Source organism: Nematostella vectensis, chromosome 5 (genome assembly GCF_932526225.1).
Source record: "Nematostella vectensis chromosome 5, jaNemVect1.1, whole genome shotgun sequence".
NCBI classification, from domain to species: Eukaryota; Metazoa; Cnidaria; class Anthozoa; order Actiniaria; family Edwardsiidae; genus Nematostella; species Nematostella vectensis.
This window is the reverse complement of record NC_064038.1, coordinates 8303517-8328343: the sequence shown is the minus strand read 5'-3', so window position 1 is coordinate 8328343 and position 24827 is coordinate 8303517. Positions and strand designations below refer to the sequence as shown.

At 40.2% G+C, this 24827-nt stretch overlaps 2 protein-coding genes and 2 long non-coding RNA genes across 9 annotated transcripts; 1 reads left to right on the top strand and 3 right to left on the bottom strand.

Moving 5' to 3' along the window:
• On the bottom strand, window positions 1-5285 carry LOC125562997. The gene is made up of 2 exons (XR_007308045.1): window positions 2358-5285; window positions 1-2220 (listed from the first exon to the last, which is right to left on the bottom strand). It is a non-coding gene; the product is annotated as an uncharacterized LOC125562997 (long non-coding RNA).
• A 206-nt stretch (window positions 5286-5491) lies between these two features.
• LOC116602978 lies at window positions 5492-14439 on the bottom strand. Its single transcript, XM_048727976.1, has 3 exons — window positions 13872-14439; window positions 6533-9945; window positions 5492-6432 (listed from the first exon to the last, which is right to left on the bottom strand). Exons 2-3 carry the CDS (start codon window positions 6653-6655, stop codon window positions 6154-6156), a joined length of 402 nt encoding a protein of 133 aa, XP_048583933.1. The 5' UTR covers window positions 6656-9945; window positions 13872-14439; the 3' UTR covers window positions 5492-6153.
• Window positions 12487-24088, top strand: LOC5505989 (organic cation transporter protein). Of its 6 annotated transcripts, none has more exons than XM_048727506.1 (10): window positions 12487-12727; window positions 15660-15726; window positions 16165-16478; window positions 16959-17386; window positions 18225-18473; window positions 18819-18953; window positions 20313-20392; window positions 20732-20840; window positions 22140-22212; window positions 22763-24088. In XM_048727506.1, the coding sequence occupies exons 2-10, from the start codon at window positions 15693-15695 to the stop codon at window positions 22988-22990; spliced, it is 1650 nt and encodes a 549-aa protein (XP_048583463.1). In that variant the 5' UTR covers window positions 12487-12727; window positions 15660-15692; the 3' UTR covers window positions 22991-24088. The 6 variants fall into 6 exon arrangements, with proteins under 6 accessions (XP_048583463.1, XP_048583464.1, XP_048583462.1 ...); XM_048727505.1 differs by lacking the exon at window positions 12487-12727 and adding an exon at window positions 14621-14747; XM_048727507.1 differs by lacking the exon at window positions 15660-15726 and having other exon boundaries at window positions 12488-12727.
• LOC116613852 lies at window positions 23346-24576 on the bottom strand. The gene is made up of 2 exons (XR_004294261.2): window positions 24259-24576; window positions 23346-23715 (listed from the first exon to the last, which is right to left on the bottom strand). It is a non-coding gene; the product is annotated as an uncharacterized LOC116613852 (long non-coding RNA).
• Between the last annotated feature and the right edge of the window lie 251 nt (window positions 24577-24827).

Below are 24827 nucleotides of genomic sequence, written 5' to 3'. Positions count from 1 at the left end.
TAATAATATAATAATAATCGTTTATTCATACTTTTGTAGCATAAGCTAAATTACAGTATGTCGGCCGATGCACACTACACTTAACAATGTATAAATAAATACTGGAATAACTACTGGAAACGAATTGTGATAAAGTTATTATACCTTTCAGTTACACCAACTGATTTATCCAAACGGCTGCAACCCCCCCTTAGCGAATAACCATGGGCGACCTCAGTCCCAGATTGTATTATATATTTTATAGGCTCAGTGCATCTTGCTTTAGCCATGAATCGACGGCACAGTTCTGCTCTGCGGACTGTAAGTGAGTCCATTTTTGCTACTTTGAGCCCTGATTCATAGCTAAGGCAAGGGTAGATTATTCGAATAGCTTTTCGTTGTACTGTTTCGATAAGCTCTGCAAGGTACTCAGGAAGGGAGGCCCAGACAGGAGCAGCGTACTCAAGGACTGACCGAATTCAGATCATGCTTTGCAGTAACTGAGAGGTTTTCCAACCAGGCTCTTGCCAGTTCCCTATTGCCACTTGAGGTTTTGGGAACCACTCCCAACCCACATTGTTGAGACCCCGGTTCAGGAACTGTGGCATCATTTCTTTCGTCTAGTGATATAAGTAATATAATAAATTCCAGTATACTGTCTATTAACTGCTAGTCTTCGCCCAGAAAAAGTGTACACCATGTCTGGTTTTATGGACCCCTGTGGGAGAGGTATTCGTAACATCTGGAGTCATAATTTCTGGAACAATTTTAAAATAATACAATACAATATTCAATTCTAGGAACATGTGCAAGGTTTGGGGTCAATGAATTAATTAAAGTATTAACCTACAATTAAACAGGGACAACAACACACTTCACATGAGTAACAATTAACTTACGCATTAAGGTAATTATTGTGGCCGCAAGGAGAAGGGCCTCTTATTCGGCCAGAAAAAAGGAAAACTCGGTCTCCTTCATTTCTATCGAAGTCTTCAAGGCTGATGAGGCACAGTTCATAACTGCTCGCTGTTTTCTTCACATGGACTTCTTTCATTTTCGGCAGCGAGTCTCAACCCGGTAGCCATGTTTGTACTTAGAAACGTGGATATATTATCTTCATTTCCAGAGCAGGCAAGATATCTAGACATTTTGGCTTATCCAACTTTTATCTTTGCTTTCGGCATCTTTCACTTGTCATTGCAATTTCAATTGACAATTTTGTGACGTATTGGCTTTCATATTAGTTTAAATCGGTAGTACCACTATGCTCAAAAGACAAATAAAAAATGTATTATTTAATGTGTTTTAAACATGTAAAATGCTTTCTTCGCGCTCTTCTTTTTGGATTGTTTACTGGCCAAGGCGTTTTCTCGACTCGTTTCCAAAAAAAGCTGGGTTTGAGCTGGGTGTTGGTGTGTAGGTGTTTGTGTTTGTTGTGACGGTAGTGGCTGATGTGTCTGGGCGTATTAATGATCCTGTCATGCCATAGCAACGGCTGGTGGAGGCTGGATTGTGCTTGATGCTGGCTGAGAACATGATAATCGATTTGTTTTAGAGAGTTTTTTTCGGTAGCTGACAGAGCTTGGACATGAAGTGTTTTTCGGTTTGCTATAAGTAGCAAAGGGGGAAGTAGGAAACATGTGCGAGGTATATGGGGTCAATGAATTAATTAAGATATTAAACTACAATTAAATAGGGACAACACACGTCACATGAGTAACAATAAACTTATAAATGAATGTACTTATCGTGGCCGCAAGGAAGGGCCTCTTGGGCCCGAAATTAACTGACGTTCTTATATTGAATTGGACTGGTGTTTTTTGCTGTAATTTGTGGAAAATGACTCCCCTAGGTAAGACGCCTATGTGGGGTCGAGATCTGAGACCGCCCAGTGTATGACACAGTTGAATAGCGTCGAACTCAACGGATCCCCTTGCTTAACCCCTTGGGATACCTTAACAGAGTCACTGCTCTCGCCAGCAGCTTCAAAGATTCTCTCTGAGCTAGAGTACAGTATTATTGCCACTTGAGGTTTTGGGAACCACTCCCAATCCACATTGTTGAGACCCCGGTTCAGGAACTGTGGCATCATTTCTTTCGTCAAGTGATATAAGTAATATAATAAATTCCAGTATACTGTCTATTAACTGCTAGTCTTCGCCCAGAAACAGTGTACACCATGTCTGGTTTTATGATGGACCCCTGTGGGAGAGGTATTCGTAACTTCTGGAGTCATAATTTCTGGAACAGTTTTAAAATAATACAATATTCAATTCTAGGAACATGTGCAAGGTTTGGGGTCAATGAATTAATTAAAATATTAACCTACAATTAAACAGGGACAACAACACACTTCACATGAGTAACAATTAACTTACGCATTAAGGTAATTATTGTGGTCGCAAGGAGAAGGGCCTCTTATTCGGCCAGAAGTTCTTTTAGTGGGATATTACCCACTACCTCCACCGATGCTGCCCATCCTGCTGAACCGGTATCGTTGGATGTTACTCTGCCCTCGAGCATTCAGCGTGAATCTGCTCCAGAATCCGTATGTAGTTCCTATTCTTGGTTTTGAGACTTTTGACGGCGTCCAAATGTGGAACTGCTTCTCGCATCCCTTCAATTACGGCGCTACACCGACTCTTTTCCGAAGCTATTTGCTTTCTGGCCACAAGTACCATTTCGTTGTTTGTCCATCTTTCCTTTGCCCGTGTTGCAGGCTGCCTTTCTGCATGTTACACCGTAGCATGCTTGCTCTTTTGATGGATCGATTGCCCCCCAAGAGACTTGCAAGGCCACACTATGCTCAATAGACAAATAAAAAAGTATTAAATGCGTTTAAAACATGTAAAATGCTTTTTTTACGCTGTTCTTTTTGTATAGTTTACTGGTCAAGGCGTTTTCTCAAATTGTTTCAAACATAACTCGTTTTCAACAAAGTTGTCAAGTTGTTCATGCATCAGCACCTCTGCTGTAACATAATTTATTCTCCACTTTTCTAAGCACTTCTTTATTCATCAGATCATGCTTTTCAGTAACTGAGAGGTTTTCCAACCAGGCTCTTGCCAGTTCCCTATTGCCACTTGAGGTTTTGGGAACCACTCCCAATCCACATTGTTGAGACCCCGGTTCAGGAACTGTGGCATCATTTCTTTCGTCAAGTGATATAAGTAATAGAATAAATTCCAGTATACTGTCTATTAACTGCTAGTCTTCGCCCAGAAACAGTGTACACCATGTCTGGTTTTATGATGGACCCCTGTGGGAGAGGTATTCGTAACTTCTGGAGTAATAATTTCTGGAACAATTTTAAAATAATACAATATTCAATTCTAGGAACATGTGCAAGGTTTGGGGTCAATGAATTAATTAAAATATTAACCTACAATTAAACAGGGACAACAACACACTTCACATGAGTAACAATTAACTTACGCATTAAGGTAATTATTGTGGTCGCAAGGAGAAGGGCCTCTTATTCGGCCAGAAGTTCTTTTATTGGGATATTACCCACTACCTCCACCGATGCTGCCCATCCTGCTGAACCGGTATCGTTGGATGTTACTCTGCCCTCGAGCATTCAGCGTGAATCTGCTCCAGAATCCGTATGTAGTTCCTATTCTTGGTTTTGAGACTTTTGACGGCGTCCAAATGTGGAACTGCTTCTCGCATCCCTTCAATTACGGCGCTACACCGACTCTTTTCCTAAGCTATTTCCTTTCTGGCCACAAGTACCATTTCGTCGTTTGTCCATCTTTCCTTTGCCCGTGTTGCATGCTGCCTGTCTGAATGGTACACCGTAGCATGCTTGCTCTTTTGATGGATCGATTGCCACCCAAGAGACTTGCAAGGCCACACTATGCTCAATAGACAAATTAAAAAGTATTAAATGCGTTTAAAACATGTAAAATGCTTTTTTTACGCTGTTCTTTTTGTATAGTTTACTGGTCAAGGCGTTTTCTCCAATTGTTTCAAACAACTGGTTTTCAACAAAGTTGTCAAGTTGTTCTTGCATCAGCACCTCTGCTGTAACATAATTTATTCTCCACTTTTCTAAGCACTTCTTTGTTCATCAGATCATGCTTTGCAGTAACTGAGAGGTTTTCCAAGCAGGCTCTTGCCAGTTCCCTGTTGCCACTTGAGGTTTTGGGAACCACTCCCAATCCACAATGTTGAGACCCCGGTTCAGGAACTGTGGCATCATTTCTTTTGTCAAGTGATATAAGTAATATAATAAATTCCAGTATACTGTCTATTAACTGCTAGTCTTCGCCCAGAAACAGTGTACACCATGTCTGGTTTTATGGACCCCTGTGGGAGAGGTATTCGTAACTTCTGGAGTCATAATTTCTGGAACAATTTTAAAATAATACAATATTCAATTCTAGGAACATGTGCAAGGTTTGGGGTCAATGAATTAATTAAAATATTAACCTACAATTAAACCGGGACAACAACACACTTCACATGAGTAACAATTAACTTACGCATTAATGTACTTATTGTGGCCGCAAGGAGAAGGGCCTCTTATTCGGCCAGAAGTTCTTTTAGTGGGATATTACCCACTACCTCCACCGATGCTGCCCATCCTGCTGAACCGGTATCGTTGGATGTTACTCTGCCCTCGAGCATTCTCGAGATTCTGCTCCAGAATCCGTATGTAGTTCCTATTCTTTTGTTCTTAAATTCAGAGTCAAATTGTGTTCATAAATTGGAATTTGACAATGTTCTATATTATAACAAAAAATCTTTATCAATCAGTTGCTGCAGAAAGGCAGGGGGGCTCCCGGGAGAAATTGATTTGCTCAACATATCGGATTATGGATGCAGGTATCTTCCTGCCATCCTGGATGTCAAGCAAGCATTTCTGAAGAAACAAAAAGAAGCTTTGTATCCTTGATGGATACTCGAACGTCGCTCGAATGTCGCTCTCTGCCTGTAAACGTTAAAACAAACACTGAATAAATAAATGAATAAATGTCATAAACATGGTCATGGGCAATCCCACATGAGACATGAAAAAATATCATTTTTGAAATCGAGAATTTAAATATTAAAATCAAAGAAACTTGAAGCTAATACATTGAACTATTAAATTTGTAATAAAATCGTGGCAGCTGACCACGCTGAGGATGGGGCATGCCTGTGTTTCTATGGCTTTTTGTTGTGAAAATCAAATGTTCTTAACTTCAAATGTTAAAATAGTTATAAAATTAAGAAAATCAATGTAATTAATTACAATATTTATAGATATAGCGTTGCGGACGTGACTGTTGCGGATGTGACCGTAGTAAAAATGGCATTAAAACATTATTCCATAGGCATGTTGACCAATCGAATGTCGTTCTTCGTACACGTGAATAGGCTTTATACCTTGCAATACACCCAACAAATCTAAAGCAGGGGGAGGGAATTTAAATCGTCTCCAGGGAAATATTGGTGTACAATAGAAGAACAATGACTGACTAACGAACATGCAACATTATATAAAGCTATCATGACGTCATGAAGGATTATATAAAACCCTCATGACGTAATGAAGCTTTATATAATGTTGCATGTTCATTTGCATAAGGTTGAATATCTATATTACCCCAATTTTTTCGACACTTTCGACATTTGTTCGTTCGTGGCATCAAAATAAAAATCGATTTCTTCTTTAAAAAGCTTTGTTGCCTGTTTTACATTAGATGCGGAGGTAGTAGTCGAAGTAGCAGGGCTCAATGATGGCGGACCAAACAAATTGCTGGCGGCATTTGTTTTGCGACACTAGGACGCTCGTAGGCTAACAAGACGTTTGAGCGATGTCCTGTTCTTTCGCGTATCAACTTTTCCTCGACGTTATTTTGGAAAAGACGTGACGCACAAGTAATTCGCAAACAGTGAGATGTATTGTGTGGCATACCTGCCGCAAGGCACAGGCCTGGAAGCACTTGATTTAAAGAATTGATCCCTTTAGGCATCTGAAAATAAGTAAATACTTCTGGATTTTGGTTTGAAATAGAAGGAGTCTACTTTCTAAGCGAGCTCTTTCGTTTTCTCTAAATACATTTCATAGCAATTTACAATGCACGGATGATTCGCTTCTTTGCCTGAAGCGAATCATGCTATACCACTCGTGGTTTATACTTTAGATCCTTTAAACCGCCAGGGTAAGTTTTGGACACGCTTTCGTCATAAGACACCGTCTCGAAATCCATTATAGAAATATATTGTGTTCAATAGAGACTTAGCTGTTTGGCAGCCCAAAAGTCCTTTTTCCCACAAGGCAGCTTTATCTTCCACCGAAATTTCGCCCCTTTCTTCTTTTTTCGAAGCCGTTGCTAAGCCGTCTTTGCTGGCCAGTTTCATCTCAGCATCTAGTTTGCGCCGGAACATCTTCAACCTAAGAAGAAAAAAAAAAGAAAAAATGAAACATGGAAAATAATGTATACTTTTTATTCCACATTTCTGCTGAAATCAACAACTTTAGTTTAGTTAGTTGTGTCATCAACAACTTTAGATTACTAACCTTGGGTCATTTTGCTAGTTGAACAGCATTTCATCCTTCTACTAAATGGCGCTGAATTCCTGTTATCAGTGAGTAGAGGCTCCTCGGTGGGTATCTTGTTCCGTCCGCCTTTGCCACCTCTTGTACAAACTTTGTAAGACAGAAGTTCAAAGAATCCACTTCCATATTTACGACGTTTGTATCCAGGCTCTGAACTTTTGAAAGATAGACTTCCTTGGAAAATTCATTGCTAATATTATCTTAAATGATTACATCATCTTCAAGATCGTCATCTCCATTCTTAGTAAAGAAGACAGTAAAGGGGGTAGTGTCGGCATTCTCCATGTTGATGCAGCTGTCCTCGATATCAGTAGAGTAGTCCGAGTCCACCGAGTCAAAAGAAAACATGTGGGCTCATTTCATTCTCAACCAATTTCTGGCTTGAGTGCAATTTTCTGTGTACATATCCATTACTTTTAGGCTCAGTACAGTGAAACCTTGAAGTTCGTGGAAGAGCAACAGCTTCACTGAAACATTGCATTAGCCTAAGCTCAGAAGACAAGTCTCTAATTTCTCTTCTCTAAGAGGGTGACAGCCATTTAATATGAATACTCACGATGTATTTATTCTTAAATTGTGAGCTTGGCCCATCAGAGAATATGAATGCTTTTGTGATTTCAGGGTTCCTTTGTTTGACAAATCGATTGATGACTAAAGACATAAACACTGTCACGCTGTCTTGCTGTGCTCCACTTTATCTGACACAATAACGTGTGACTCACAGATAGTATTCTCGGACTTATTTTTTATCCATACAGCAAATGTGAATAAAGTGTTTGCTCTGGGTTCCAGTGTGCTGATTGTATTTCATCTTGTTGTTTGCAAGAATAGTTCCCTGAAAAACGAACTAGGACTACAGCTTCTCCTTTCTTTAGAGTAGCTTTCCTCTCTTCAAAGTGGAGTCTCGCGCTTCTCTTTATCGCGACCAAGCAATAGTGCGTCAGTTTTGGATTTATTAATCTCTAAACCGGACACACGTTTAAACTTATTCAACAGTTCGAATAATTTCTCGCCGGAGCATGCGTCTTTTTAAAAGACAGTCAAATCGTCTGCGTATATAGAATATTTAATCTCATTTTTGTTGGCATTAATTCCTTTAATATTAGGGTCGTGCTGTATTGCGCAAACAAGTAGCTCGATGGCTACTGCAAAAAGAATTCCTGATAGCGGGCAACCTTGTCTGACACCCCTTTGTACAGAAAAAAACTAGGACACAATCCCATTATTTATAATACAACTTGATGTCTGGTTGTAAAATACCGAAAACCACTCAACAACATCAGGGCCAAAGTTCATCGCCTCTAAAGCTTTGCGCAAAAATGACCATTAGACGCTATCGAATGCTTTTTTTAAAATCGGGAAAAAGCGTAATTCCTGAAAGCCTATGTTGATCAGTATAATAAAGGATATCATTGATTAATCGAATATTTTCGCCCAGAAATCTGCCTTCAATATAACACGTTTGGTTTGGTCGAATAATAGCAGGGAGCACCTTTTTTATTCTTTGTGCTATAGCAGTGGTCGCTATTTTATATTTTATCGGTGCTTAATAGTGTTACCGGTCGCCAATTCTCTAATTTTTTCTTGTTCTTATTTTTTTTTTTTGGAATGAGAGATATGACGCCTCTTCTCTGTTCGACGGACATTTTGCATGATTAAAACTTTCCACAAGGGGAGAATTAATTTGATCCCAAAAAAAATCGGTAAAATTTATACGACAAGCCATCAGACCCAGGTGTTTTATTATTTTGGGCGTTTTTCAAAACTTCAAGACATTCTTCCGGAGAAAGTAAATCTTCGCAGCTCTCGGCCTGTAGTCTCTCTAGTTTTCTTAAATTCTCATTGGTGTGAAAGATATCCAAATTGTATGGCAAGTTGTATCCATTTACTAGTGTAGTTTTTCTTTTCTAAGTTTAAAAAATATTTCGAGGTTTTTTCCCCCCTCTTCATACAAACGACTTTTACTGCGTATGATACATCCTCTTGTTTTCTCTTCTAAGATATTATCTAATTTTTGTTTCTGAGCATAATATTTAGAGGTGTTTTCTTGTGTTGGAGCTTGTTCAGCTATTCTTTGTAAACTATTTACGTTTCTTACGAGATCTAACTCTTTGTTTCTGCAGTCTTTCCTTTTGCGTTTGCTGTACTGTATACATAAAGATCATTTCCCGCTGTAGTCCTTTATCATATAAAAGATCCCGGTTTTTTTTTTTTTACACCGAACTTCACTCTCATCTTTCAACAAAGGATTCATCTTTTAACAACGCGTTGTTAAACTAACAAAATCCAGGGCCTCGTTTCTTTGCGGGGTCCCTTCCGAGACTCAAACAAATAGCAGAATGATCCGGAGATGCGGCATCAATAATTTTAGACTCTCTAACCTCATTTAAAAGTGATTCTGATATTTGCCAGTAGTCAATGTCGAAGGGGGTCTTTTAATGAAGTGGACGGTTGTAAAGATCTGATTGCTTTGATAAGCCTTATACTGATCAGCCTTATACTAATAATGTTCATCAGTCTTTGAAAACAAAAAAAAACAAGTTGAAATAGGGAAAAATAAATATAGTCCATTGAGCGTAAATATGTTATTTAAAGTCCTTTCAACGAATATACCTCCAAACTTTATCGGTGTCCTGGTACTTGACGGCTGCTGGAACTGACCACATCGCGTAGCATACACAGCTACATATAAATACATTAACCAAATAAATTCTTAATATTACATTGCTATATCATCAGAATACAAAAATAGCATTGCCAAGTCCATTCCATCTTTAACCAATCGATTCTCCAGTTGATATGACGAGGTTCTCAATGTCTTTGATGGGGGGTGGGGAGCTCCGCCAGAAAATCTTCCCCTTTTAGACAAAAGGCAGGTCCCACCGCTTGAGCGGGCAAAAACGTTGGTGATGCCGCAATTCGCTACAGGAGTAACATTGAATGTTAGCCCTGTTACCCCTTCCCCTGCCTCTAAATTGAGATCGATTACCACCCTGGAACGTGGAGCGAGGTTTCAGGCGCATTGCCTTATCCACAGAAGCCAAGCATTTCAGGACTGTCTCATTATCTTTATCACCTAGTAAGGATTCCAGATATTTTTTAAACTTTGGGACAGTGGCCCAGATCTTTTCCTGCATGGCATGGAGAACTGCCGCATAGAAACCAGCTTTATCATGTTTTGACTCTTTGGCCACAATCTTTAGGTTGATCAGGAGGTCAATGGCTTGGTCTTTATCATGTTTTGACTCTTTGGCCACAATCTTTAGGTTGATCAGGAGGTCAATGGCTTGGTCTTTGAAGAAAGAGGGGGTTCTTCAGTAATGTCGCACCTCCGCCATTGCTGTTTCAACCGTAGCCTTTTGGGTGTCCTCCAATTTGGACAACCTCTGAAAAACGTCTGCCATGTTGTTCTCATTCTATGAAAAAGATCAAAATAAAAAAAAGGCATTAAGAGCACCTTCCCAGGCTACACAAAAAACGTTTTTTAACCCATTGACTCCTGGCTTTTTTGGAGCTGAATTTACAAAAAACAGACTGAAAACAGATACCTCCCCCCCTATTCTGAGTTTTATACAGCCCGTCAAAGTCAAACACAGCTGCACCTAGTCAGCGGTATCCAAGCTTTCCAACAGTGCTTTGCGGTCCCCACTTTTAATCCCCCGTCGATGTGCTGAAGCCAGCACAAGTTGATGGTTGCTTGTATTTTTCATCAAAAATACAGCTATGAGCATATTAGGAGAGTGTCTCAGGACATCATGAAGTCTTTTGGGGCATAATTGAGTGCTTTGCTTATGGATATTTGCAAGCAAAGGTGGATTCATGATGATTTTTTCTTGTTTGGCTTTGCCCGGATGAGAAAATAATTTTCTAATGAATCACCACAGCTCTCCTAAATGCTGTCTTTTCTGAAACCAAATTGATTCCAAAATTGTTTACACTGCTATTCTGGGTCTGTATGGCCTGGAATTGATTCGTTTGGCTTCGGGGTGAAAAGACTTATAAAAAACCATCTGACTTTGGGTAGAGGAGTGTTGACTGGCCCTCCCCTCGTGAATTTTCCCCTGTATCTCCCAGAATGCTTTGCAATACGTAAACATATTTTCGTGGTTGTACAATCCTTCAAGGAATGGGCATTGTGTTTTGAGGCCAAGGAAATGTACCTGGAGGATCAGAATAAAGGTATCTATTTGTGTCTTGAGCTGTGTTTGCTGATCTCTCTCCCTTGTGTGGTATTTTGAGCGTTTTATTGAGAGGGGTGATTCTGCTTTTCTCTCCTTGTTCGATTTGAGATTTGTCAAAGAACCTGTGCTATTATTTGGCTTAAGAGTAGATGCCAACACCTTGGTTGGATGCATATCTGCAAGACCATTTATCCCTTAGACTGATGCCTGAGTATCTTCATCTTGTTGTGTTTATTTTGAATTTATGAATTTTTTGGGTTGTGGGTACTTCCCAAAGCCGGTACAGGCCGGTTCAGGGGTCAATGTGTTTACCAACACACCCTAAAAATCATGCTTGCCTCACTGCCTGAGAACAATGCATTTTTCGCAAGCTTAGGTGCATACAACAGTGTAGGCAAATTCTGCTTGATATACAAACAAGCCTCCTTTAAGTTATGGCTGATATTCTAACAGATAATTCTTATGTTAAAACCATTAGGGAAACCACAGGGAGCCCAAATTCTATAAAAATATTTGCCTTTTTAAATTCAAAGCAGCAGTGTCAACCCACTTTTGGTACTTTTCCTGTATATTCACCGTCAAAGTAATCTTATCACAAAACCTTGCCTGAATCTGATGTTTTCTTGGGCATTTTTTTCTAAAAAAGCTATGCATATCATCCCTATCAATGAGTCCAGTCATGTCCAAGTAAAAAAAATTCTATTTTCTAGGTTAAAGATATTCACTTGCTAGAAATGGCATATATGTGATCCAATCCACTGGTGTATGTCACAGCACAAGTCTAAAAAGGTCTAGTTATTTTGATTAAAATCTAGGGGTGGTTGATTAACCCATTGACTCCTGGCTTTTTTGGAGCTGAATTTACAAAAAACAGACTGAAAACAGATACCTCCCCCCCTATTCTGAGTTTTATACAGCCCGTCAAAGTCAAACACAGCTGCACCTAGTCAGCGGTATCCAAGCTTTCCAACAGTGCTTTGCGGTCCCCACTTTTAATCCCCCGTCGATGTGCTGAAGCCAGCACAAGTTGATGGTTGCTTGTATTTTTCATCAAAAATACAGCTATGAGCATATTAGGAGAGTGTCTCAGGACATCATGAAGTCTTTTGGGGCATAATTGAGTGCTTTGCTTATGGATATTTGCAAGCAAAGGTGGATTCATGATGATTTTTTCTTGTTTGGCTTTGCCCGGATGAGAAAATAATTTTCTAATGAATCACCACAGCTCTCCTAAATGCTGTCTTTTCTGAAACCAAATTGATTCCAAAATTGTTTACACTGCTATTCTGGGTCTGTATGGCCTGGAATTGATTCGTTTGGCTTCGGGGTGAAAAGACTTATAAAAAAACCATCTGACTTTGGGGAGAGGAGTGTTGACTGGCCCTCCCCTCGTGAATTTTCCCCTGTATCTCCCAGAATGCTTTGCAATACGTAAACATATTTTCGTGGTTGTACAATCCTTCAAGGAATGGGCATTGTGTTTTGAGGCCAAGGAAATGTAGCTGGAGGATCAGAATAAAGGTATCTATTTGTGTCTTGAGCTGTGTTTGCTGATCTCTCTCCCTTGTGTGGTATTTTGAGCGTTTTATTGAGAGGGGTGATTCTGCTTTTCTCTCCTTGTTCGATTTGAGATTTGTCAAAGAACCTGTGCTATTATTTGGCTTAAGAGTAGATGCCAACACCTTGGTTGGATGCATATCTGCAAGACCATTTATCCCTTAGACTGATGCCTGAGTATCTTCATCTTGTTGTGTTTATTTTGAATTTATGAATTTTTTGGGTTGTGGGTACTTCCCAAAGCCGGTACAGGCCGGTTCAGGGGTCAATGTGTTAAGAAAAAATATTTTCAACTTGTGCAAAAGTTTGTTACAGTTTGGCAAATTGAATAATTCATTAATTACATTCAATTTAAAGCCCATTTAATCATGTTATATTAACTTTCAACAGGTCTGGGTTCTAAAATAAACAAGCTCTGCTTTCAAGTAAAACTCAGTCACTTCATACATTCAAGCTATCAGTAAGTAATATTGTATTATATTGTGTGAAGTGAAAATAAATTGATTGATTGAACCAGATTACCAACAGTTAATCTAAAATTAAGACATCAAGTATGCAGGTAACCTGGTAACATTCCACTTTCCATGCAAAGTCAAACAGAAATCATTTTCTTTTTTTTTCTTTTTTTTAACCTTCAATGCAGTCGAAAATAAAAAAAATCCACTGTCACAATAACTCGGATTACAATAACTTTATCTATTGACAAAAGCGAAATTGAATCTGTTGTGCATTGTAATCTCTGCAAGCAAAATACGAGGTCCCGCCCCAAGATAAAGCAACCAAACTTTAAATTACATACCAGAAAAAAATTGACAACAACACCTCAGAAACACTTAGTTAAAAAATACACAGCAACTAATATAATACAGAACCGAGGAATCCTTATCGTCTCGAAAGCAATAATACAATTCTAAACAAGTTCTCTGCCTAATAAGGCGGGCATATATCCCACAAGCCAAAAAAAAATTGAAATAAATGTACCATTTCACTTCAGATAACTAGAAATATCATTTCACACAAGCTCAGAATAAATTATGATATGCGAGCACCATAGGCCAGAGAAAACTAAATCAAAAATAACTAGACTTCATAATTGATCCCTTAGACAAGTCTCACAAGCAATTGAAACTGCACAAGTCATTTATGTGATTAAAAAAAACGAGCCTCGCAGGCAATCTTGCTTGAAACATACCAATTCGCCGCTCCAGACTAAGCCCCACCAGCAATTCAAGTAATAATAACAAACTTTATAATCGACCGCTTAGGCACGCCTCGCAGGCAAATGAACTGCACAAAATGATTTTAAAGGAGCCTCACAGGCAACACAAATTCGCCACCCCAGGGTAGCCTCACAGGTAACTCAGGTAACTCAAGTCACACATTCACCGCTCAGGAACAGTACCCTCACAGGTCAAATATTTCATGACAGCAGCATGACAAAACCATCGCCATTTCGGTAAAGCAGTGGCGGGAAACTCGACATTCGCCGCTCAGGCGAGCCTCACAGGCAACTAAAATTACACAACGGCTAATAAAAAAAAAAACGGAATTAGATAAAGCTTATACTAGGTAAGCTAACAAGAGGAAACTTAAAGTTCTCATACCTCATTCTGCACGCCATGTGCCGCCGGTTGAACTCCTACGGCCGGTTGAACTACTGGTACTGCTATCGCCGGTTGAACTCCTACTGCCGGTTGAACTACTGGTACTGCTATCGCCGGTTGAACTCCTACGGCCGGTTGAACTACTGGTACTGCTATCGCCGGTTGAACTCCTACGGCTGCTGCTGGAACTATTAGTTGGTCAGCAATAACTTGTGCTGCTACAGGTCGAGCAACCTGCTCGTCCGCCATTGAGAGATTTAGTCGGGTTGAAAACAGAGCTGCGTCAAACGTGACTATTACTGGTGGCCCTCAAGTGAACTGACAGGGTGTGGTCCAGTTGTGTTCCATTATATAGCTTATTATCATAATCCCCAGGGAGTACATTACCAATGCAAATGGTTGCATAGCTTACCATATTTCTATACCTGTGGAGCTCCGCACGCGGCCTGCGGCCGCGCTGGCTCCGCTATCACTTACTCCACTGGCTAGATGTGAACTGTAGAACATGGGCTCGAATAGTTCACGCAGGTAGACGAACGGGACCGATGACTTGAAGTATATGCCACCTGTTGCCGTACACTCGAAATGTTTTGTCACTTTGATATATTTTACTGCAAGCTTTTTAAGACAGTAGATCGATAACTAACTCCGAATATAAGCCCCCAGATTATCTCATGCATTAGACCATGGCCTTGATCTCGAAGTGTTACCGGCTTGGTTAATCAAGCGTTTATAGCTTCGACAGAAAAGTCAGAACCTCTATATTATGAGATCGAGGCGGTCGACTTTTGCTGTTACAAGCATCGTTTTCGCCATCCTAGAAAATTTGAAATATCATTTTTATTTTCATATTAAAACGGAATAACAGGTGATAAGGTGAGTCTTTTGTAACAAAGAGATCATTTGGGGTAATCACTTTGAGTAATTTTATGCTGTACAGTTAAGTACAGTAGAACCCAGTTTAACAATTTGGTAAATGTTGAAATTTTAAAGGTAGAACTAATTTTAAATGCACATTTAACAAAAAATCTAAGCGAATTTCTTTACCTGTTTAAACATTCCTAGACTTGTCCACCTAAAATGTTCCGATTTGAAGTAAAATAATGTAATACCAAGCTGTGCGTGAGAATAATTTATGCAGATTTAAAATTTAAAACTTTGCCCCGAAAACGTGAGTGGACAGCAAATAACTAACTTATCAATCTCTTAACACAACTGTCTTGTTATCTGTGCAAAAACAGTTTTATTCTAACCGACTGAAGCTCAGAGATAAGCAATTTTACAGGAGGCTTATAATTTGTGACCGCAAGCGTGGAAGTGTTCGGATTATAATTGCAAATTGGAGCTCTGGGGTGGGAGGACCTTTCCCTTTTATAGCAGAAACTCGTGTTTAAATCCTTTGCAGGAAGAAAATCCCCTATATTTCGAGAGAACCATTTTCTTTTGTCGGCCATCTTGGGTGCTATTGCTTTATGGGCGCAGTTAGTACAGTCTCCGCAGCTAGAAAAAAAAATACATGAATTTCTAGTGCGCGCAGCCTCGAAAAATGCAGTCATTTTACAGGATTACTCGTTCATTTAGAACTTAAACATTTTTGTTGCAATAAGTTGAGGTCACTTATAAGATTGACTGGACAAATTAAGGCAACCCGAAAACACTTGAATGCCGGACTGTGGGCTAATGCTTATAAATAGAATGGAACCAATTCCTAAAGAAATTCATAGGTATTATTATGTAGTTATTATGTAATATTATCTGATATTTATATTCTAATTTTATTTAAAAAAGCCAACCACGCCGCTAATTCATGCTCCCGCTCAAATGTGCGTCACACAAAAAGCACACATTACCATCGGTGAGTTGATCCACATTCTTTAACGCTTTTTGAAATTCATTGTTCTAGTGTTTTGAACTTTAAACAATGGATGAATAGAGATTAACAATGCTAATAGTGAAGGACAAATTAAATGCAATTTGATAGAATGTATCAACTTTGCATAATCATGAAAACAAAGAGTATAAAATCTTATATTCAAAACCAGATTGTAGGGAGCTCATTCACGATATTTACTTGAATCTAACAGTCGAAAAGGTGAGTGGAACAGCTATGAAGGTCTTATCAATGGGTCTGTGATTCTCGCAATCTGATTTTGTCTGTCGCGTGTCCACCTAGACGAAGTTTTGAGACTTAGTCACTAAGGCATATTCTCTGCATAATATAATGGCAAAGGCTGTCTGTTTTATGGAGGTTCCAGTGTGATTAATAGATAACAGTTAGCCTTTTAACCTTTAGAAATGACTGAAGTTAATACGCAGGAGAACATATCAGAGACAACGCCTATAGATTCACCTTCGCCGGGAACAGTATCAAAGTTTGACGACGTTTTCCAGTATGTCAACTCTTTCGGTTTCTACCAGAGGATTTTGTACGTTGGCGTTAACCTTCTGGTCGTCCCCCTTTCGCTGCAGTTCGCTTTGCTCGTGTTCGCGATGGGAACTCCTAACTTCCATTGTAGCGACGAAAACTCAACATGTCCTCAAAGCAAGTGCTGCGACAACTGTACGTCGTACACGTTTGATGGACCGTTCACTAGCATTGTCTCAGAGGTAAAGCCTCCGTGCCAACAGCGCAAGCTTTGCTGGCTAATTTTAAAGTCAAACCCCACTTTGAGCAGAGCAAGCATTTTTGCACAATCGCTGGCACAGCAATATTGATGCTGTATGCATACTAGATTGGGAGGTGCTGTGTAGTAGTGGGCCAACATTTCCTTTCTTTTTTGCGGTAGACTGATGGACTCTAAGCATGAACAAGTGATGGACACATTGCGTAAAGGGTTGGGCTCTTAGTATGAACAAGAGAAAGACACATTGTGTAAATGGTTTGAGCTCTAAGCATAAACACAAGATAGACACATTGTGTAAATGGTTTGGGCTCTGAGCATGAACAAGAGAAAGACACATTGTGTAAATGGGTTGGGCTCTACTCACGAACAAGAGATGGACACATTGTGTAAATGGGTTGGCCTCTAAGCTTGAACAAGAGAAAGACATTGTGTAAATGTTGATTTTGACTTGATTTTGTTTTAGTGGAACCTGATATGTGATAACGCACACAAGGGCGCCGCTGTGCAGTCATGTTTCTTCGCCGGAATGCTCGTTGGCTCAATGGTCGGTGGCTGGGCCTCGGACAGATTTGGCCGACGTCTCTGCCTACTCGTCGGTTCAGCTATCATGTTGATTTTGTCTTTTGGCACAGCTTTCGCTGACTGTCTTTCACTCCTTGCATTCTTGAGGTTTGGTGTCGGGGTAGCGCATGTTTCAGTCATGGTATGTCAGTACGTGTACGTGATAGAGCTGGTCGGACCAAAGACCCGGACGATGTCCGGTAAAGTGCAGGATCTCTTCTGGGACATCGGTGATGTTATGACTTTCGTTTGCGCATATTTCATCAGGGAATGGAGAATGCTGATTCTTTGTTGTACGCTATTTTTTGTGCCCTTCTTTTTGTTCTGGAGGTAAGAGATACTCAAACATGAAATGCATAAATACAGAATGCCCAAACTGGTTACGCAGGGCATGACATGATCCTTGTGGGGGGGCCTTTGGGTCTAAAGAAAATAGCCCAATGCACTCGGGTAACCCTGATCCTGCACAAACAACCACTTAAAACTTATCGATAGATTTACATTTTGGCATCTATGAAGAAGCTATCTTGTATAAACTTACCTCAATTTCAGCGCAACCAGTTAAACCGTGAACATCAAAAATGTGTGTAGAATGTTTACTGTCTTCTGTCGAATCAGACGCGATAATTCGGACACCGGGGCTTGTCTAGACATGTTTTTTTGAGTCGACAGTTTGAATATCTCGCTATCATAATAAGAAAAGGATGCATTGCGCACTAGCAACTTCTCAAACGCCTGCGGATGCTCTGAACAACGGGATTGCTACAAAATGAAGGACGTGTACTGTCCCGTTTACGACGTTTACGACAATTCTACGATTCACACGTATGATTAGCGTCAACATCATAATCATAGAAAAATGGCATTATGATATGCTCTTATGATAATGCTAATTACTATGACTATAACGGACCGGTTCAGATTATTATCATTATGACGCCGTGTGAACCAGGCTAAAGTTTATAAAACGGAGCGGTTCAGGCGTGAGGCTCTTCATGACTACGACTATGATTACGATTATCATTATGACGCCGTGTGAACCAGGCTAAAGTTTCTATTACGGAGCGGTTCAGACGTGAGGCTCTTCATGACAACGATTACGATTATTATTATGACGCCGTGTGAACCAGGCTATAGTTTCGAAGCTGAAGTACTTGTTATATCACAGGGTGTTCCCCGACACCGCCCGCTGGCTCATCTCCCAAGGACGTCAAGATCAAGCTCGAGAAGTCCTCATAAAGTACGGCGGCAAGAAGAAAACGCCTTTAGACAGCGACCACTTAAAAGCGATGATCGAGAGCATTTACAGCGAGGAGAAGAAGGAGCTTGAATACCTAAATGGCAAGAACCACACTGCCCTTGATTTGTTTCGTACGCCGAAGCTTAGAAAGTTGACTTTGATCCTTTGTTTCAACTGGTGAGTTGAACAGAATTGTGCCTGACCTTGAGTCCATGGTAAGCCTGAAATATAATTCTGTAAGCAATCATTTTTATGATGCCTGCAGAGCTAAGGCCAAAGATAATGATTAACATCATGGCTTTGTTCTATAGCTGTTAGTATACAAAACGTACTCTTACACACGCGCGCACACACGCGCACACACACACGCGCACACACACGCGCACACATGATGCATGATGCACCAAAAATCGACAGAAATGTTAGCTGGCAGAGACGACTTTCAGTTGCGATGGTCTTTTATTGATAATAAGGATGTCGTGGGTGCGCGCAAGCCAGTAAGTTTCATTTTCTTTCCTGCAGGTTCGTTATTTCTTTGGTCTCATTCGGGATGTATCTGTACATCACAGCTCTGGCAGGAAATCTCTACGTCAACTATCTGGTCATGGCACTTCTCTCCATGCCCCAACTTTTATTTTCCTGGTTTCTTATGCAAAAGTGAGTTAATATTGCTATATGATAAAATATTGTGCGATGTTTTTGATTCCACACACACCCAGTTGTCAGTGCAAACTGCAAATGCTAAATACTGAATAGTAGTTCCAGCACATATTAGTTCCCGCATTTGGCAGAAATAATAACAACCCAGAGTACCTTTCGGTGGTAAAACTGCCATTTGCCAATCAACTTTATGAACTCGTTATCAATTCGACTCTGAATCCATTGTCTCATCGTGATTAAATTTGGGATAAATTTGGCAATTTAACAATGGTAACAGTAATTAAGATTCAGTCAGGGCTGGAGAGAGTGTTGGTATAATGGCAACTATAGCTTTTCCCCGTCACCGTGAGCCAATAGGGGACTTGTGCTAAAATATCACGTGACTGTTTGGGTGGCAAACTAGTACACGCTCAGGCTTTTAGCGGCAAATTAACAGTAACAAAAAGCAACTTGCTCAGCACTTTCATCAGAAAGGGTTTAGTTTCATTTTATTTTTTTCGTCTTTCCCCAGTGTGACGGGCGCAGTCATTTCTGATTTTTTTTTTTTTTATTTTTTTTTTCTTTAATTTGCCACCCAGAAAGGTCACGGGATCCCTTAGCGCAAGTCCCCTTTTAGTTTATCCTTTGTAAGTTCCTTTGCTTCTGTAGTTAATATATGCAGTGTAACGAGTTAATGGAAAGCATTTGCGGATTAATGGAGGAACTTTTGTCATTTAATGGTTGGATGGTTGAATCGATGATCCGTAAGCTAACCCTTAATGGCCTGACTAAACTAGGCGACATGTCGAGTGTGACATGTAGCGTGCGACATGTCGCCTGCATGTATCCCAATTTCACCACACAGAGGGTTAATCCAGATTGTACCGCGCGCCAAATCTTGTAGCAGTGACAAAAATGTTTCTCGTGTAGTTAAGAAACATTTTTGTGTCGCACTATGTGTTTTTCATAGTGGCTAAACTAGAAAACATTTAGGAGACATGTCGCTCTCGACATGTCGCCCAGTTTAGCCAGGCCTTAAAGCCGCGTTGTCACCAGTTTACTTCCGGAGGTCAGACGGAAACCTCAACCGTTAAAAGACAAAAGAATCTATTAAAATCCGAGAAATTAAACAGGCCATCCGCTCTAAATTATCAATCACATCCTCAAAGAAACTTCCAATAAACACAATGCTTTCAATATTTTGAAATATTTTTCGCGTTTTCCGTTAAAAATCATAGGAGATTGTTACGTAATCGACCGGAAGTAAACTGCTGAAAATGCGGTTTTAAGAATCAGCGTAGTAACTCGTAATCCTTGTGTGGTCTGCCTGTTTTTTTGTTTTTTTTTAACACAGTCATCCTAATGTATTGAGTACAGGTTTGGTCGTATCTTTCCGTTTATGGGATACATGCTTCTCGCTGGCGTTCTGTGTCTGGTTGTCATGGGAATACCTAAAGGTATTTTTATATTGATATTTAAAATCTTTTTTTCCTTTTCTTCTTGTTACAGCCATTGTAAGTTTGTTAGAGAATTTTTGAGGTCCTGACTTTTGAAGGCTAGCAATATTAGCACTCAACTCGAAGGGGATATCTATCAATAATAGGGTCAAGGGCCTTCAAATAAGCTCCCGAAGACGATGTCATATGTTTGATGCGTCTTTGATTATCAATTGATGATGCCTTGATTATTATTTCTTGTTGTTTTTTGTTGTGTTGTGTGTTGCTTGATTCTCCATTGACGATTTCTTTTGTTGTTTGATAGTGCGCTGACGATCTTTCATCTGCGTTTTGTTGTAGAGTACAGCGCCGTCGTAACGGGTCTTACTATATTTGGTATGAGTCTGGTATCATGTGCGTTCAACAATATCTACCTTTTGTCATCAGAACAATTTCCAACTGTTGTAAGGTAAGGTAGCTCCAATCCCCTTGTTTACTCAAGCTTTTTGCTTGTTTGCCTCTTTTGTAGAAAGAAGAAATATATTATAACTAAACAAATGGGTAAATATATATGGTATAACGAATCTAGGTTTATCATATTTGATCCATGGGTTTTACGTTAAGTAAAAATCTTGATCCTCATGTAATGCTAAGCTTGAAAATGACGGAGAGAAAAAAGGCGGACTTCTTTTATGTATTTCTTTATAGTTTTCTTTAAGCTAGTTTAATGCAGATTCAAAACTCTTGCTCTCAAATTGTAGTCTCAGGGGCGTAGCCAGGTTTTTTAATAGGAGGGGGCCCCGCGCGCCGAGGTTGTTTTGGCTAAACAGCTTATATACTATGTTCCCTACAGAAGACGCATTTTCGCTAGATTCACTCTTCTTGGAAATCAAATTATTTTTTGTCATGCAAGTTAAAAGGAATATTTTTATATTAAAATAAAAATCTCGAAATCTGCGCGATGAATTTTTTTCTAAATCTACAGTAACACCTAACAATACTCCAACTTGAAGCACACGAATTTTTGGCTTAAAACTGACCTGTCAAACTTCGCGATTGATGAATCTTTGTTTCACGCCAAAATTGTCCTCGCAATATTTGAAAAAATAAATGCACTCTTGCCTACAAAGATCCATCCCCGAATTTACGCCCCCTGCTAAGTCCACACCCTAAGGCAACTTGTGTGAGAGGGGCAAGAGGACCAGTGTTGCACAAGAAAAAATTTCAGATAGTCAATTCGAGAGTATTTTTGTTAAGATAATTTGAAAACTAAAGAATTTTTCCTTTTCAACATTTTAGCGCAACCTGCTCATCTTCCAAACTATTACCCGACTCTATTGGTAAAATAGGCCTTACCGAAAGTACTTGCTTGATGTAGTTGTATGTCGAACCTGCGTTTATGAGAAATTAGAATCAAAAGTTGAGTATCTGAACGCGCTTCAAACGAAGCCTACGCTAGTGTCACACATGTTAATCAACGATAGCTGCCTTGTTTGTTTCACATGTTACAAATTTGCACGAGCGGAACTGAGATGAGTCTAATATAGGGAACTTAGTAAAAGCTGTTTAGTCAAAACAACCTCGGCGCGCCACCTTAGTGTATTTTGTGATGCTGAAAGACGGGGGGTGTCCCCCCCTGGCTACGCCCGTGAGTCTCTTTGAGTAGAAGAAATCACAGTCTGTCGATCCACGGTTCTTCGAGAGTAGTTTTCGCGATTTTTTATTCCTCTTAAATTGTACTGATTTATAGTGTTCTTTCTGTTTCAAGGAACATCGGCATGGGGACGGGTTCCATGTGTGCTCGTGTCGGCGCCATCTTGTCTCCTTTCCTCGTCATGCTGGTAAGAAAATGAAGGAAAATCACATTTCCTCTGGTTCCGTGAAATGACCTACCATCTTAGCTTATATTTCCCCGTCAATCAAAACGTCACTGAATCCCATGGCAATGGCGGCCTCCTTTAACGTTGTAATCTTTATGCCGTAAGTAGCTTTGGCTGGGGTTTTCAAAAACAAATTTCTTCCCATAATTTCCTCTTTCACGGTGCTCACACCAGTTTACTTCCGGGGGGGGGCCGACTGACACCTCAGCCGACAAAAGACTATAAAACCGCCCAATTTAACAGGCCATCTGCTCTTAAATTATCAGTTATATCCTCAAAGAAACTTCCAATAGACACACTGCTTTTGCTTTTTTGAACATTTTTCGCGTTTTTCGTTAAAAAATCATCGGATATTGCTATGTATCGTACCGTACACATTAAGACATGATTAGCAATGGCGACGCCGCGCAGACTTTAGCGTGGACCCGCGTTCTTGTGCCCTACGCCCCACATAACAAAACCATTTCTTCTATTCCTCTGAAAAAAACTCCCGGTCCACTGCCCCTTTCAGGCCCAGCTCCAAGGCTTCAGCCTGACTTTTCCTGTCAGTATCTTCGGGGTCCTAGCCGTGTTAGCTGCTTTTTCGTCGCTATGGTTACCCGAAACACTGAACACCAGTCTTCCGCAGACCATCGATGAGCTGGAGAAGAGCCCAGGGCATGTTTGGATTAGTTGTTTTAAGTTACGATCAAATAAACCTCTAGTGCAGGCAGATGGCGGAAATGCAGACGTCGCCTGAGATGGCACTGGCGAAATGGCGCTATACTCTCAGCCCTTCTAATGATATATTTTAGTTTGTATGATTTACTGCGTATTTATAATGCCACGCCCCGGATCCAGGATTTCTTTTCGAGGGGGTCGGGGCACCATCGGGTGTACATAAAGTACATGTAAGTAAGCGGAAATGAAAAGGAATACACTTTGTTCCTTGCTATTCTGCTTCCTTCTCCGCTAGCATTTTCTTCGCTCTGTAACTATCTACCGTCCTCGCCTCTCTATCGGTCTTTGTAGGGAGGTGTGGGGACTGACTGGAGACGGAACTGCGTGGTTCATTTTCACTTTTACATGTGAACGATTTGAGTGTTATTTGATAATTTGTTTGTTGAGAAATGTTTTACAAAAGTAAAGCAAAACCGTGATTTGAAAAACAGCTAATCAGAGCGTAGGGATGGCGTTAATGATATACAGTTACATACCTGTTCCTCCTGGTCTCTGCTGCTTTCGCTAGTTAAATTAGGCCCTCCTTATAGAGCAAACAATATATTTACCTGAAAACGCGGTCATAATTATTGACTCTTTTCTCGTCAACACATAAGCTTAGAGATGAAAAGACCAGCAGTGATACCAAGAGCGCATGCGTGAACACCCCAACTGCTGCTAGTCCTCCCCGCCTTGCATCGCGAAAACCACCGAGAACACTACTAACGGCCCGAGTAGCACAGAATGGAGCAACACAGACAGTATCTGGCAACACGAATAATCATCTCAATATTTTAAAAGGAATATCTATCGCATTTCATATTTAGTTTATGTTTGACTTCTCCAGACTGGCCAAGAAATTTAGAGGCAATTTCCGTTCTAGACCCGATTCATAATAAAAGGAGGTTGGCACTTATCTAGGGATAAATATGATTATTAAGACATTTGATTGGACAACAACCTGATTTATCCCTAGGTTAGCGTTAACTTGCTTTCTAGGAACCCGTCCCTGGACTTCTACCGCGCCCTGTTGATAACACGCTCACTAAACATTGCGGTGAACATACAAACATATCCAAGCACTACGCAAGTATTCAAGTCAAATGTCTTTTGGTAATAAAACAAAACATTTGCACTATCCTCCCGCGTAGAGCTTTCTGTGTCCGCTCGTTTACTTTACTGTGGAGCAAAGGAATCGAGCTGAGAAAGAGATGTCTGCTCCATGAAGTACCGTTTGCACTGACTTGCGTTCGATTATTAGGACAATGGAATTTTTCATTTAACCTTGTTGCCTGTCACTTTTTTTACCTTGGAAATTGTGGCTTTCCCTCGAGGATGAATCCCACATGAAACCCTCTGCCAGAAGTGTAAACTCAAAATTCCAAGCGCACTACAGGTATTGCGTGACATCTCTGCTGACGACAGTGCCATGGTGTCCCGAATGGTGACGTCATCAGGCTCTAGCCAATCATCGAACTCTAAGAGGCCAGGCTCCCGATCGATAGTCTCGATCTATAAAAACGAGATAAACCCAAGCGTTATAATATAGTGCATTTGACAAAACTCTTCTGGGGTCATCTAAAAAAATACTGATATCGAGGGGGATGATGAGAAAAAAATACTGATGTCGAGGGGGGTCATCTTGATCGTTAAATTATATATAGGTCTCTTTGTGGCAATATAAACCAGGAATGATTATAACTGACGTAGTAGCGCAAGCGGCGACCAGGATACAAGCTACAGTAACGAGTAGTGGGTCTTTTGACGCATCAGTTTGTTTTTTGTACATCACCTCTCAGAATAATCCCAAATATACAGTCGACTACAAACGATGGTATCGCATACGATCCCCAAATGATCAATGGTAGAACAGCAAA

Excerpts from the sequence above, each read along its gene's own strand:
- LOC116602978 (XM_048727976.1), bottom strand. The coding sequence starts at position 6,655 with ATGGAAGTGGATTCTTTGAACTTCTGTCTTACAAAGTTTGTACAAGAG. Across the intron at positions 6,433-6,532 it reads CAGGAATTCAGCGCCATTTA|CAGAAATGTGGAATAAAAAG; the intron begins GTAGAAGGATGA and ends TGTTGATTTCAG.
- LOC5505989 (XM_048727506.1), top strand. The coding sequence starts at position 15,693 with ATGTGCGTCACACAAAAAGCACACATTACCATCG. Across the intron at positions 18,954-20,312 it reads TCCTGGTTTCTTATGCAAAA|GTTTGGTCGTATCTTTCCGT; the intron begins GTGAGTTAATAT and ends TATTGAGTACAG. Across the intron at positions 22,213-22,762 it reads CTCCTTTCCTCGTCATGCTG|GCCCAGCTCCAAGGCTTCAG; the intron begins GTAAGAAAATGA and ends TGCCCCTTTCAG.